At 44.0% G+C, this 12,857-nt stretch overlaps 1 protein-coding gene across 1 annotated transcript in view; it reads right to left on the bottom strand.

Moving 5' to 3' along the window:
• Window positions 1-11,202, bottom strand: part of LOC113919964 (aldehyde oxidase 2-like) — an 80,311-nt gene extending 69,109 nt beyond the window's left edge. Inside the window, 7 exon segments of the mRNA XM_035726724.1 lie at window positions 2,945-2,986; window positions 2,988-3,007; window positions 4,236-4,362; window positions 5,738-5,846; window positions 7,330-7,426; window positions 9,128-9,185; window positions 11,149-11,202. Of these exon segments, the coding sequence (XP_035582617.1) occupies window positions 2,945-2,986; window positions 2,988-3,007; window positions 4,236-4,362; window positions 5,738-5,846; window positions 7,330-7,426; window positions 9,128-9,185; window positions 11,149-11,202 (507 nt within the window).
• Window positions 11,203-12,857: the final 1,655 nt, after the last annotated feature.

The following is a 12,857-nucleotide window of genomic DNA, read 5'->3' as shown; positions in this document are numbered from 1 at the left end:
GGGATAATCACAAGATCTTTTGCTTTATTTCAAATATAGAATGATTGGGGCGTCTGGGTGGCTCAGCCGGTTAAGCGCGGGCCTTTGGCTCAGATCATGATCCCAGGGTCCTGGGACTGAGTCCTGTATCAGGCTCCCTGCTTAGAGGGGAGTCTGCTTCTTCCTCTCCCTCTGTGTGCATGTGCTCACTCTCTCTCTCTCTCCCTCAAATAAATAAATAAATTTTTTATGAAATATAAAATATGATGTATAATATATAGAAAAATATAATATATAGTATAATAATAATTTATATAATAAAGAATATAAAGAAGCATAAAAGAAACTCTAATTACCCTATTCCACTGATAATATTTTTATATATTATATATATACTATATTTATAGTACAATATACTTTTTATTTTGCCTTTTTATTCATTTATTTGCCTATTATTTTGTTCATTTATGTGTTTATTTATTCATTTATATTGTGAATCCTTTTCCATATCATTAAAATGTCTTTTTTTTAAATTTAAGTTTAATTAGTCAACATATAATACATCTAAAATGTCTTTAAAATATAATTTTGCTGATCATATAAAAGTCCATCTTCTGGCTATTCTATCATATATTCATATATATTTATATATAATATATATATTTATATACATATGTATTCATATATATATTCAATATATTCATAACATTTGCTATTGTTATATACTTAGGTTTTTTCCCTTCATTGTATAACTATAAAAAACATATGAACATTTCTGTTCATTACATGGACAGCTTTGTGTACGTCTCTGAATTTTTTCATAGGTGAATTCCTAGTGGTAGAATTAATTGATATGATACCTGTTAGGGAAATGATGATTTAATCATTCTCTAGAATATATAAGATCTAGCAATACTGAATGTTATCATTTATATAAGGACCTTTCAGACAAAAGAAAAGAAAAAAATAAAGAAAGATGGAGAAAAAAACCTATTTTGGAACCGGGTCTTCTAGACATTTGGGATCTGCATGGGACTGACTGGGAATGAATGGACAGTTGAATTTTACAGCAGGTTTCCATTTACTGGTTCTTTCATTTCCCATTTCCTCCAAATTTACCTCTTGTGTCTTCTTCCTTAAATAATTTCTCCTCAGTATCTAGTAAAATACTTTCTTTCAGATACCCCAGTTCTCTGCCCAAATGCCTCAGGCTGCCATCTTCCTAACTGTCCAAGAAGCAAAACCGTCTGGGCCCAGCGACCAGAGCTTCCTCTCTTACTCAGAGCTCTGAGAGCATCCACGACGGGCCATGAATCAACTATAACAGAAACAGCCCATCTTCTCTTGACCTAGTAGATGTGAGCCTCGGGTATTTCCATTGGGGCCCAGTTTATTTCACCCATTAAAGTCCCTGGGGCTAGCTGGCTGCAGGTGGATCTCTGACCACATTTTTGCCTTTATCCCCAGAGTCTGTGCCTGGAAAGGTGGATAACATCCATATTCCAGAGAGAGGGAGGTTTCCTTTAACTTCCTTTATTCATATTTGACAAGTGCTTCACTTACACTGGCAATTTAATGGGTTTACAAGCTATTCATTTTATTTCTCAGCTTATCAACTTTGGCTCCCCCGTGTGGCCGCAGAAGTCTGGGACATGCGCCTACGGGGGCTTCCTGGCTCTGGGGAGAGGGATACACCTGCTGGTCCACTTCCAGGCCCACCTCTGCTATTTGTGGAGCGAGGGCAAAAGTATAAATGGATGCCCCGGCCTTGGCCTGCTGCCCTCCTCTTCCCACCCTGGCTCTGTTCTGAACTGAGGGGCCTCAAACACCTGTGTGAACCTCCCGGCCTGAATGCCTTAGTTCCATCCACTCTTTCCAGAAACAGCCAGTTGTTGGCTGCCCTCTAACCTAGGGGGTACACACTGGCTGTTATGATCTGCCCTAGGAAGATGGGCTCAGGAAGAGGTTGGTGTTAGGCCTGGGAATGGGGTCAAGACCAAATCTGGAGCATGGTCTAGAAAAGGGTGAAGGGTCCAGCTAAACAAGTCACCTTGGCTCCATTGTCTCCTGAGAATGGCTGGAGGAGGGACCAGCAAGGGGCCTTTCCAAATGTGGAGTCCCCCTTGCTTGGGAATAAGGGCAGTACTGCCCACATCCATCCTGCCTCAACAGCACCGTCAGTAAACTGTAGCCACTAAGTGCCAGCCAGAACTTTGCTACATGCTTTGCCAATGATTTCTCATTTGATCTTCACAGCAGCCCAGTGAAGCACCACATTTTATCTTATTTTATTTTATTATTTTAAAAAGTTTTATTTATTTATTTGTCAGAGAGAGAGAGAGCACAAGCAGGGGGAGCGGCAGGCAGAGGGAGAAGCAGACTTTCCTCTGAGCAAGGAGCCTGATGTGGGACTCGATCCCAGGACCCCAGGATCATGACCTGAGCCGAAGGCAGACACTTAACGACTGAGCCACCCAGGTGTCCATCACCCCATTTTATGACGGAAACTCCCTGTGCTCTTGTACTTGGGGTTGAATTTTGGATTCTACACTGCATATTTGGTTTCTTTACCTGCTTACACTTTCCCAGCCAGTCTGAATTCTTGGAACTACCCTTGCCTCCCCAAAGCCAATTCCACACCTTTTCTTGTCTCCTTGGGTTTGCTGGAACCCTACTACCTGTGCTGTCCTGGTGCCTTGCGTAACTAGTCACGGAAGATACCTGGATGCCTGCTTAGATCACCTGCCTGCCCTCTGTGGTGGGGTGTGCAACACCAGAGGTGGTGTAACTTTCACCCCATCCTCAAAAAATAGCTAAAATTCTCAGGAGTCAGTTGAGACTAACTCACATAGCCTCCCTTATAGTCTGTTTAGATGATCTAAACAGTTCAACCCCTGTATTCCCAGCCTTGACCAGCTGTCACTGTCATTCGTGCTCTGTAGGGTGTCCCCAGTCACCTACTCACCACACAGAAGGTCCTTCCACTTGCGAGAATTGGCTGATAACCCAGTGCAGCGGCACAGATTACCTTATCAGAGAAGAAGCATGCTTATCAGTAGGCTTTATTTTCACTAGTTTCTTTCCAAAGTTAAAACAGACCTAGTTTTTTGTTTGTTTGTTTGTTTTGAGAGTGTTTAAATATCTGCCAGACTGTCCAATGCTTTTTTCCTCTTCTTTGAATATGAACCTTCCGACCACATCAATCCCAGTTTTATTTTCTGTCCTAAAGCAGATGATCATCCATCTGGTGAGCTCACTTGCATCCATCTATTAGTTTATTCATTCATTCAACATGTGTCTATGTAAGATACAGGGGATCCTAAAACAAGAAAACATAGGCAAGTTCTAAGGCATGGTATGATTTTCTGTAATGGGGCAGAGAGAGCAAAGGAAGCAACTGGTAGATTACAGGGTGTCTGTGCTCACCCTTCAGGTCTCCATCTAAGAATCTGTGTATCTAACAGATGACTTGTTTAGAGACTGTTGACACCTGAGAATGGTGTTTATTGATCCTGCAAAAGGGATATGAGTAGGTACTCCTCTCTAGTAACTTAAACTCATTTTTAAATTTAAAAGTGTCCTTTCAATATGTGAAGGGCTCTGTTGTGGGTTGAATTGTGTCCTCCAAAAAAGATATGTTGAGGTTCTGACACCTGGAACCTATGAATGTGACCTTATTTGGAAATAGCACCTCTGCAGATATACTCAAGTTAAATTGAGGTCATACTGGATTAGAGTCCATCCTAATCCTTATAAGGACTAGTGTCCTTATAAGAAGAGGAAAATTTGGACACAGACACAGGGAAGAAAGCCCATGAGGAGACAGAGGCAGAGACTAGAGCAATGCATCAAGAAATGCCAGGTTGGTTGTCAAGCACCAGAGGCAAAGAAAAGGCAAGGAGGTGTCCTCTTTTAGAGCTTTCAGAGGGAGCACGGCCCTGCTGACGCCCTGGTTTCAGACTTGTAGCCTCCACAGCTGTGAAAGAATAAATTCCTGTTGTTTTAACTGACCTAGTTGGTGACACGGTGATGACAGACCCAGTGAAGGCAGCCAAGTAAGTCAATGGATAGAGAACTCAGGTGTCACGAGGTGTGTGTGGCCTCTCCGGCAAGTGCTCTGCCATTCTTCTCTGCTCCTGGGTGAGCTGTAGCTACTTTAGAAACAACCAGGGGGCCCTTGAGTGGGGCTGAGATGACCTTGTGAGTGGGGTGGAGCAGCCTGAAGCGTGTGGTGGTTTTTTCCATGTCAGCCCTACCTCCCAGGGCTTCCATGAGCTGCTCCTCTGAGGGCTGCGGGTGGTTCCTAAGCAGTGTGTACATGGACATCACCATCCCAGGGGTGCAGAACCCACACTGGGTTCCATGGCTCTTGGCAATCCTCTTCTAGAAGGACACATGCATGATCACAGGCCTTTCTGTTGTCACCACTCCTCACCAGAGTCCCCATCTGGCACCTCCCTTATCATGCTGGAACCCAGTGCCTGAGCAGTGCACCCCTGCCCTGGCTCAGAGATGGCCAGCCATCCCCTTTCCTATGCTGCTCTGGAGGAGGTGACTCAGAAGCCATATTCTATCATTATAATCATCTCTCAAGCTCAGATGCCCAGATCCTTCTAACTGGGAGTTAACAGTGTGCAGCTTCTATTCCCAGAGTGAGAATTGTCTGGAAATCAATAATTATAAGGAAAGTATGTGTATGTTTCAGAAATGATTTTCTTGAATACCTCCACATCTCGTCCAGCTTAATTCTGACCATGGGGCCACCTCTTTTTGATTGATTTGGAGACTATTTACTGTTGACCTCACTTTACCTTCTTCTTTAAATTCTTTTGTGTTGGCTCAAAAGGAGTTCTACTTTCAAAGAGCCAAGATTTTTGTCTGTGTCCTAGATCCTTGCTATTTAAAGTGTAGTCCATGGACCAGTGGTGTCGGCTCTACCCGGGAGCTTGTAGGAAGTGCAAAACCTCAGGCCTCTGCTCCAAAACTCCTGACTCAGAATCTGTATTTTTAACAAGCTCCCAGATGATTCTTAGCACATTAAAATTTGGGAAGCCCTGTTCTAGATTTCAGAGTGTTATCCTCTCTGATCTCCCCAGACATTCTAGTAAATTCTGCTCGGTCCTTGGCCTTTGCTGACCTTTCCTGGAATTGATTCTCATGTTGTGAAACCCAGAGACTCTCTGGGCTCCTCCTGCTGGAAGCACCTGCAGTCCTGGTGGATCTGGACCTATGATTCTCCAGTTCTCTAGCTCCCTTCTTTGTGACAATGACAGAAGAGTGGATGTGTTTCCTGCCAACGCTTAAAACCAGCCTCTGTGTTCCAGCTTCAAGTTAAGATTTGGAGAAATGATTGTCCGTGTGCTCTGGTACAGTCAGCCTCAGTTCTGATTTTACTCCCAAGACCTCCTATGCCACAGGGAATGATCCTGAGTTTTATCTTGTTCGCCTCTGACATTTTATCCTATGAATAATATCCTGTGTACAATATACTCCAGCCTATAGTCACATAGGCATCAATGTTTTGATAATCCTGCTTATCATTCAAGTGGAAAAAGTAAGAAAAAAAGATGATCATCTAATAAAATGTGGATGGATTTCCAGCTTTCTTTAAATCACCTCAGTGTTATTATCTTGATCAATATGCATCCAAAGCTTCTACTTACCTGATTACAACCTAGAAGCTCCAGGCAGCAGAGTCAACACAGCATTGGTTAAAAAGAAAAAGTTAAGAAGTGAGAAAACTACAGTGTGCTCTTACCTGCACTTGGTGAAGCCTGGTGTTGATGCTTCCAACACCTTCCACGGTGGTGACAGCAGCCCCATACAGAGAGCAGATGGGCACCAGGCATGCAGTAATGGAGAAGTGTCTTCATATGAGCAACACAAGGAAAATCAAGGAGAGTAACACAGTCCTGCCTCTTGGGGAATCTGGGAACCAAGAAGGGCAGCAGAAAACTCCCCAAGCCTATCATTCAGCCTGGGGGATGGGGAACTGGAGGGGTGACAGGGAAGGAGAATTTAGAGTCCTCTCTGCTGACACTGTACTATCTGTAAGAATTGAGGATCCTTAGAGGGAACCTGGGCATTCTGAACTTCAGAAAAACTTTCTAAGCCCATACAGACCCACTTGGGTCTGGACTCAATGGGAATGGACTCATGTCATCAGGAATATGATTGGACCTCAACTAGTATTCATTAGGATATTGACCCCATAACAGGTAAAAGGTACACTTATGTCTTTTATGTTTACATTTGAGAATTTTTTTGCTTGTTAATTTTAAAATCTCTGGATAAGTTCATTCAACAGTGGAATGACATGTGTTCTGAGGCTATTTCTTGATTTCTTGGGCCAGTGGATTTGGGAGCAGCCCACGTCCTGGAATCTGGCCCTTAATTAAAGGATGCAATTGTGGCCCAGGTCCCTGCTCTGCAGGGTTGGTTCAACCCAGCAGTAGAAAAGGCATTATCTTCAGAGCCAGAACATGTGGGGGTTCAAGTCCTTGTTCTAGAAACTTGTGTGATCTTGAACAAGTCACTTCATCTCTTTAAGCCTCAGTTTCCTCATCTGTAAAATGAATGGTTTGCCTAAATTGGGGTTTCTTAACCAGGGATGCATAGATGTGTTGGGTTTGGCCAGCAAACCCTGAGGTGGTGAATGAAAAGATTACTCCAGACACCTTAGTAGGAGAAAGGAGAAGGCGAGGGGGGGACCAGAAGCTCTAGTGGCGAAAGGTCCCAAGCTGGATTCTGCTCCCACCTTTATTGTGAATGTTATCAACACAACAAGGGAATAAGAAAAACAGGAAGGACTGTGAAGCCTTAATAATCAGGGCAATGGCATAGGGAGTATTGTGTGATTAGAACAAGCTGTGCTCGTGACGCATGTGTAGACAGCGAGTACATGGAGTACATGACCGCCAAAGATAAATGTTTCTCCTAAGTCAAGCATTTACTCCCTGGATGAGTATATTGAGCCGCAACGAGGATCTGGCTGTTTTCAGCCCAGAAACCTTAAAGGGACCCAGTTTTCTGGACACTCCTTCTTTGCTTTTCAACTCGTCTCACCCAGGGAGGCGTGCGTTTACTAAATCTTTTCTAGACAGGCATTATGAATTCTCACACAGATGGGCCTTAGGAGGTCTGTAATCTCCCTGAAACTATGTGCAAAATATAATTAGTTTATGTACTTTCTGAGTAGAGAGCTCATAGCTTTTGTCCAATTTTCAGAGGGGTTGAAGATCTAAGGAGGGTCAGAATCACAAGGGCTTAGAGACATTTTGTGCTCAGATGGGAATATAAGCCTGGCAAAGAAACAAAGCCCCCCTGGCCTCTGGCTTCTGGGTAGGATACCTGATCTTCGCAGACAGCGGGTCACGCTTCGACACCATCACAGTGCAGGCTCCGCACCCTCCTCCTCCACAGGCGTACTTGGTTCCTGTGAGGCGTACTAGAAGGGCTGTTCAAGGAAAAGATGCACAGCACACATGTCACCCCCTTACAGCTGCCTCCCTGGGGTGTCGCTAGTGAGGAAGGTCTTCTTTTGGGGGGTGAAGGGTAGGTCTGAGAAGTCATTAAAGGCCACTTTAGATCCTATTAGTTGTGTGATACTGAACATACTAACTTTTCCTGTTGGTTTTCTCACTTGCAAAGAGGGAAAAGTAATACCTACTTTATCTTCACAGGCTTATCATGAGCATCTTATAGGACGATGGCTGTAAAAACCCTTTGAAAAGCCCTATTTCGTTATAGGTATTCTGGGTCCCAATCATGTAATTGGGAGAGAAGATCACATTTTTAGCAGTTCAATGTGTTCTAGTTTTGTCCATTTGTATTGCATTGGTTTTGTTTTTTAATTATTTTTATTTTTTCTTTTTAATTTTTTAAATTTAAATTCAATTAATTAACATATTAGTTTCAGAGGTAGAGGTCAGTGATTCATCATCTTATATGATACCCATCCTTCATTATTACATCACAAGTCCTCCTGAATGTCCATCACCCAGCTACCCCGTTCCCTCACCCCCCTCTCCTCCAAGAAAACCTCAGTTTGTTTCCTATGATTAAGTCTTATGGTTTGAAAACAAGTGACTGAGCCTTTGGCAAAAACTCCCATCCTTACTTTCAGATCTCACCTAATGTGTTCCTGTGCTCTCGCTTGGTCAGAGTCCAAGCCCAAATCCAGGCTCAGACTCCACCCCCTCTCTTTACTCCTCCTTCTTCCTAATTGTGGTCCACTTCCAGCCAGTTTAGTTTATGAGATTGGATGTAATTCATTTGACTGGTTCAGAAGATTTCAGAATCACTGACATTTTTTTTAAGCCATAAGGCTTGTTCATCTAAACTAAGTTCTAACATCAGATGCTTATCAGAGAGGCATGTAAATGAGTGGAGTGGGCTGCGTGTAACTGGAGAGCTTGTGCCCATTCTAGATAGGGCACTAGGGCAGTCCCTCCCTGCTCAGCAAGATGGCTGCCATGCAGCAATGACTATTTTCTCGTTTCTCATGAGAAGCTCAAAAATCTTGAGTTTTTAAAATATGAGATTTCCTAATTTTCAAGCATTGATAACTAACTAAACACCATGTGGACTTTTAAACAAAACTTGTCCATGGGCTGACTCCATAAATTTATAATTTCTGCCATTTCTTTACTTACCTTTTGGCTTCTCGGAGAGATACATTAGACCTACCACTTAAAATGTTTGTCATTATGAAGATCTAAATTTCAGAATATAAAATGGTCAGGAAAAATCTCTCATACGAGAACAGATGTAGGGAAAGGCAATCTTTTCTGATGACACATGCTCTTCCTGAATCTGGAGAATCTGGTTTCCCGCCAGGCCAGGGTACATGCAACATAAATCTCTATTATATAACCACCCTCCTGGGGATTTGGAGAGCCCTTAAAGGAATAATTAGTGCTGAAGTAAAGAGCTTAGCTTCTGTTTCATTGCTATTAAATCCAGATATAAGAAGCTCTCCAAATAGCCCAATTAACTTACTATCCTTAAAACCACTGCCAAAAGCAGAGACAGCAAGGGCCAACGGGGCTGACTGGAGACAGAGAAGTTAGATTAGTTTTCATAATCATAGCAGGCTTAAGTTTTAAGGCAAACATAGACACTGCCCAGATTTTGATCAAAAGGATCCAGTTCTTTTGTAAGAAGGTCAGCAGAGTGACTTCTGGGTCCACATTCCTCTCTATCACCTGCGTTGGAAACAGAAAAGAGATTTATTATGGGGATCGAGAGGGTGACCGACAGTAATGTCTGCCGTGGCCTGCTTGATTTAGGTACTCGGGTATAATACTTTCATTTACCCATTTATTTTTTGCTCTGAAGGCAAACAAGTTTCACATACATGTACAGAGCTGGAGACTTACCAAGTGTGACAACAATGCTTTTATATGTGATTAGAGTGGGGGGGCCACCGCTGGGTAAACCCCCACTGGGAGTTACATTCTTCATGTTTGCTCCATTACCTGTGTGTGTGGAATCTTCCAACTCAGTCTTTTGTACTCCTGGAATATTTGAAACTGGGGAGAGACTTGGATGCTGTGTGTGTGTGTGTGTGTGTGTGTGTGTCTGTGTGTGTGTGTGTGTGTGTGTGTGTATACAACGCAGGGTCCTGGAGGGAAGACATCTAGATAGGAAGTTTCTCATCTGGCACCTCTGAGACACCTCCAGTGGGGAGCACATGGATAATATGAGCGATCTCAAGAGTTGGTGGCAGAAATGGGAGGTGGGGAGAGTTGTTGTCATCCTGAAGGGGTCCCTGAGTGTGCCAGTCCACTCATGGCAGAGCGGCTAATGGTGAGACTTGTCCCAGCTCAGGACTCAGGGTGTCTCTGGTGGTACACTAGAATTTCTCCCTCCCTCTCCTCGAGAAGTGGGGGATTACCACTCAGAAGCCTGGAGGGATCTTCTTTGGTGCTTCTTTCCCACTTGCTTATTTTGGGATATTTCCTTTGACTTTATTTTAGAGTGTCCTCTAAACACCTCCAGCCATTCTGTGGCATCAGAGGAAAGGAAGACACAGTGGGCTATTCATGTTAGGGTCTTCCTTTCTTCCTAGAAGAAAAACATGAATTTGTGTAGACCCTCCCCCTAAGAATAATTTTGGGCTCATGATTCAGAAGGGATTTGGAACAGAAAATAGACAAAGGAGACTCCAAAGCCTAGGCAGGTGGAACAAGTGAGTTAGGACTCAGCTCATGAAAGAAGGTTTGGAAAAATGTAGGGTGGCTGCTGGCTGTGGATGCTGGTTACAGGAGAGAGAGTTACAAGGGACATGAGGAAAACTCTATGTTCTATCTCCTTTCTTGGGGTGGGAGGGTGGACCCGGCCAGTTAGGTTTGTGGGATTGGAGTGCAGAGGGGCCCTGGAAGAGGTGGCAAGATCGCAGTGAAGCCACATGCTTTGGGAACTACAGAAAGGTTCCCCTGAGAGAGAGAGGCTCATGAGCAGAGCGGGCCTGGCAGAGGGCACTGAGGGTCAACCAGCAGCCTGTGTGGCCTGATCGTGGGCACTGACAGGGGGATACTAGGGGAGGGCGACAATGGCAGCGCCCACTCTTCTTGTCACATAGGTTCCCCCTAGAACTTAGTTGCAACCTGGGAAAGGGGACTGAAAATTGACGGCAATTACATTTCAACTAATTCTGATTAATGAAATCTCGACAGAAAAATTAAGTTGATAAATATAAAAATAAACAAAGCTCTATTTCTTGTCCTCCTGGGCTTGAGGATCAAGATATGTTACTAGATACAGTGCTACCAGGATATCAGGCCCAGTGCTAAGTGCTTTATAAGGACCCAGGGGATTTCCTACTAGATGAAAGAAGCATCTTGCTTTTAATCTTTTTAGGAAGTAGATTCTAGAGATGGGTACTCTGAGGCTCAGGGAGGTGAAGTAACTTGCATAAAGTTATACAGTAAATGGCAGAGCTGGATTGGACCCAGACTGCCTCATGCCAAGGCATGTGTGATTAACCCTGATGCTTTACCACCTCCCCATTTTCTCAGAAGCTGAACCTTGGCTGAGTGGGCAAGAGGCCAAATTAGTATGGGTTCCTAGTCCCTGGTTTCCTGTCCCTGACTGGACAAGAATTGCCCTTAAGCTAGTAGTTTCCTGCTGTCTCTGCAAGCCACAGTAGTATCACCCAACACTTACCTTTCTCCCATTCACAAAGAAAATCAAGTCATCCAGTTTCGATGGGCAAGGCATTGCACCTAAATAAATTTTGCCTTACAACTCTAGGTGCAGATGTTCTTTGGCACCAGTCATAGAAATGAAAATTTAGCGCCAAGCAACTGAAATTCCTCCCTGTGCAGAAGCAGGCAGCTTAGAGCCCCAGAGAGCAGGGCAAGGGGTGGAGATTTCCCTGTTTTGTGGCCATTTAAGTCTACCGCACCTGTGTGGCCCGGCCTCTTCCTCTGCTTCCCACCAATCTTGGCTTCACAGCTCCCTCCATGCACAGCCCACTCTTCTTGCTTTCTTGTGAGTTGGAGGGCTTTAGTGTGAAAACCATAAACAACCACCTAAACTTAAACCCACTCTGCACACTGTCTCAGCCCCAGGAATATATTCTGGGCAGATTTCATTCTTCTCGAAGAGAGCTAGAAGTGGGCCTTCTGAGACCTCCCACTTTTCCCAACTTTTTTCTTACTCTAGCTGCAGAAATGTCCTCATAGGAAAACATATGGATGAGTGCACTCTGTGCCCTAAAGTGGAAGGGTGGGGTGCCACATCCACCCAGCCCCTCCCTACTTCCTCACACCTAGAGGATTGCTCCATTGGAAAAGCGTGATATAGTCAAAGCAACCACTTTGCAGGTGAATAAAATGAGGCCTAGATATGTGAGATCAGTAGCTCAGGGTCACACAGAAAGTTAAGTGGCAAAGTAGGAAACCAAACCAAGATCTCCTGGCTTAAAACACCTTAAGTATATAGACAGATTCCTTAATAAAAAGAAAAATATAATTCTTTATTTTTCTGAAGCTCTCCAGTTAGATATGAGGAGATAAAAATCAAGCAGTTCTTGTTCTTTCAGCTAAAGTAATGCCCAGGACTTGGCCTCACATAAGAGTAAAGCAGGTAGCTGCTCAACTGGACTGTTTTCAAGAGAGGAGGCCAGACTTCTCTGCTCCCTAACACTTCTTCACAAGTACACGGAGCCTTGGCACACCATTGCTAGAGTCAACCCTTTGTCTTAAGATGACCTCACTTTGTGACAGGGCCTCAGGCCAGAGACAGCAAAGACCTAGCATCCCCCTGACTTGGCTAACTGAGGACGATCCTCTTGCCTACTTAGTCCCCATGTGGCTTCAGAATCCTGCCCACCACAGAGCTAGTCCAGAAACATTCCTAACCGAATGGAGTAGGTAGCTTCCAATTTTCTTTACAATTCTAATGCCGAGGTTCCAGGCATCTTCCTACACTTGTGGAGATGAGTGTTTACACATGTGTTTTGGTGTGTATGCAGGTGTTTCCCATGTGTTAAAAGTTGCTGAATAAACCCACAACAAGGTCCTGAGAGGAGATGTTGGAGACCATGCTGTGAATTAGGTATAACCTTTAGGTCAGTGTTTTTGATCATGTCACTCCTGCTAAAAATACCCTCAGTAGCTCTCCGAGGCCTGGAACATAAGGTCCTAACTCCTTAGTGCAGGATGCAAAGCCCTCCATTGTTTGTCCTTATTTCAGGCCTCAGACTTTTGCTGTTCAAAAAAAATCTCATGCTCCAGCCAAATTACTCTTCTTATTGCCATTCTTCTGCTTAAACATGGCATTGCTCTACTCAAAACCTTCCAACGGCCTCCCAGAGCACTTAGCAAAACCACATATGCTTTCCATGGAGGCCCCATGGGACTGGCCCTGCC

The sequence above is a fragment of the Zalophus californianus genome, chromosome 3, assembly GCF_009762305.2.
Source record: "Zalophus californianus isolate mZalCal1 chromosome 3, mZalCal1.pri.v2, whole genome shotgun sequence".
NCBI lineage: Eukaryota > Metazoa > Chordata > Mammalia > Carnivora > Otariidae > Zalophus > Zalophus californianus.
The sequence above is the reverse complement of the archived record's forward strand: the minus strand, read 5'-3'. Positions and strand labels throughout refer to the sequence as shown.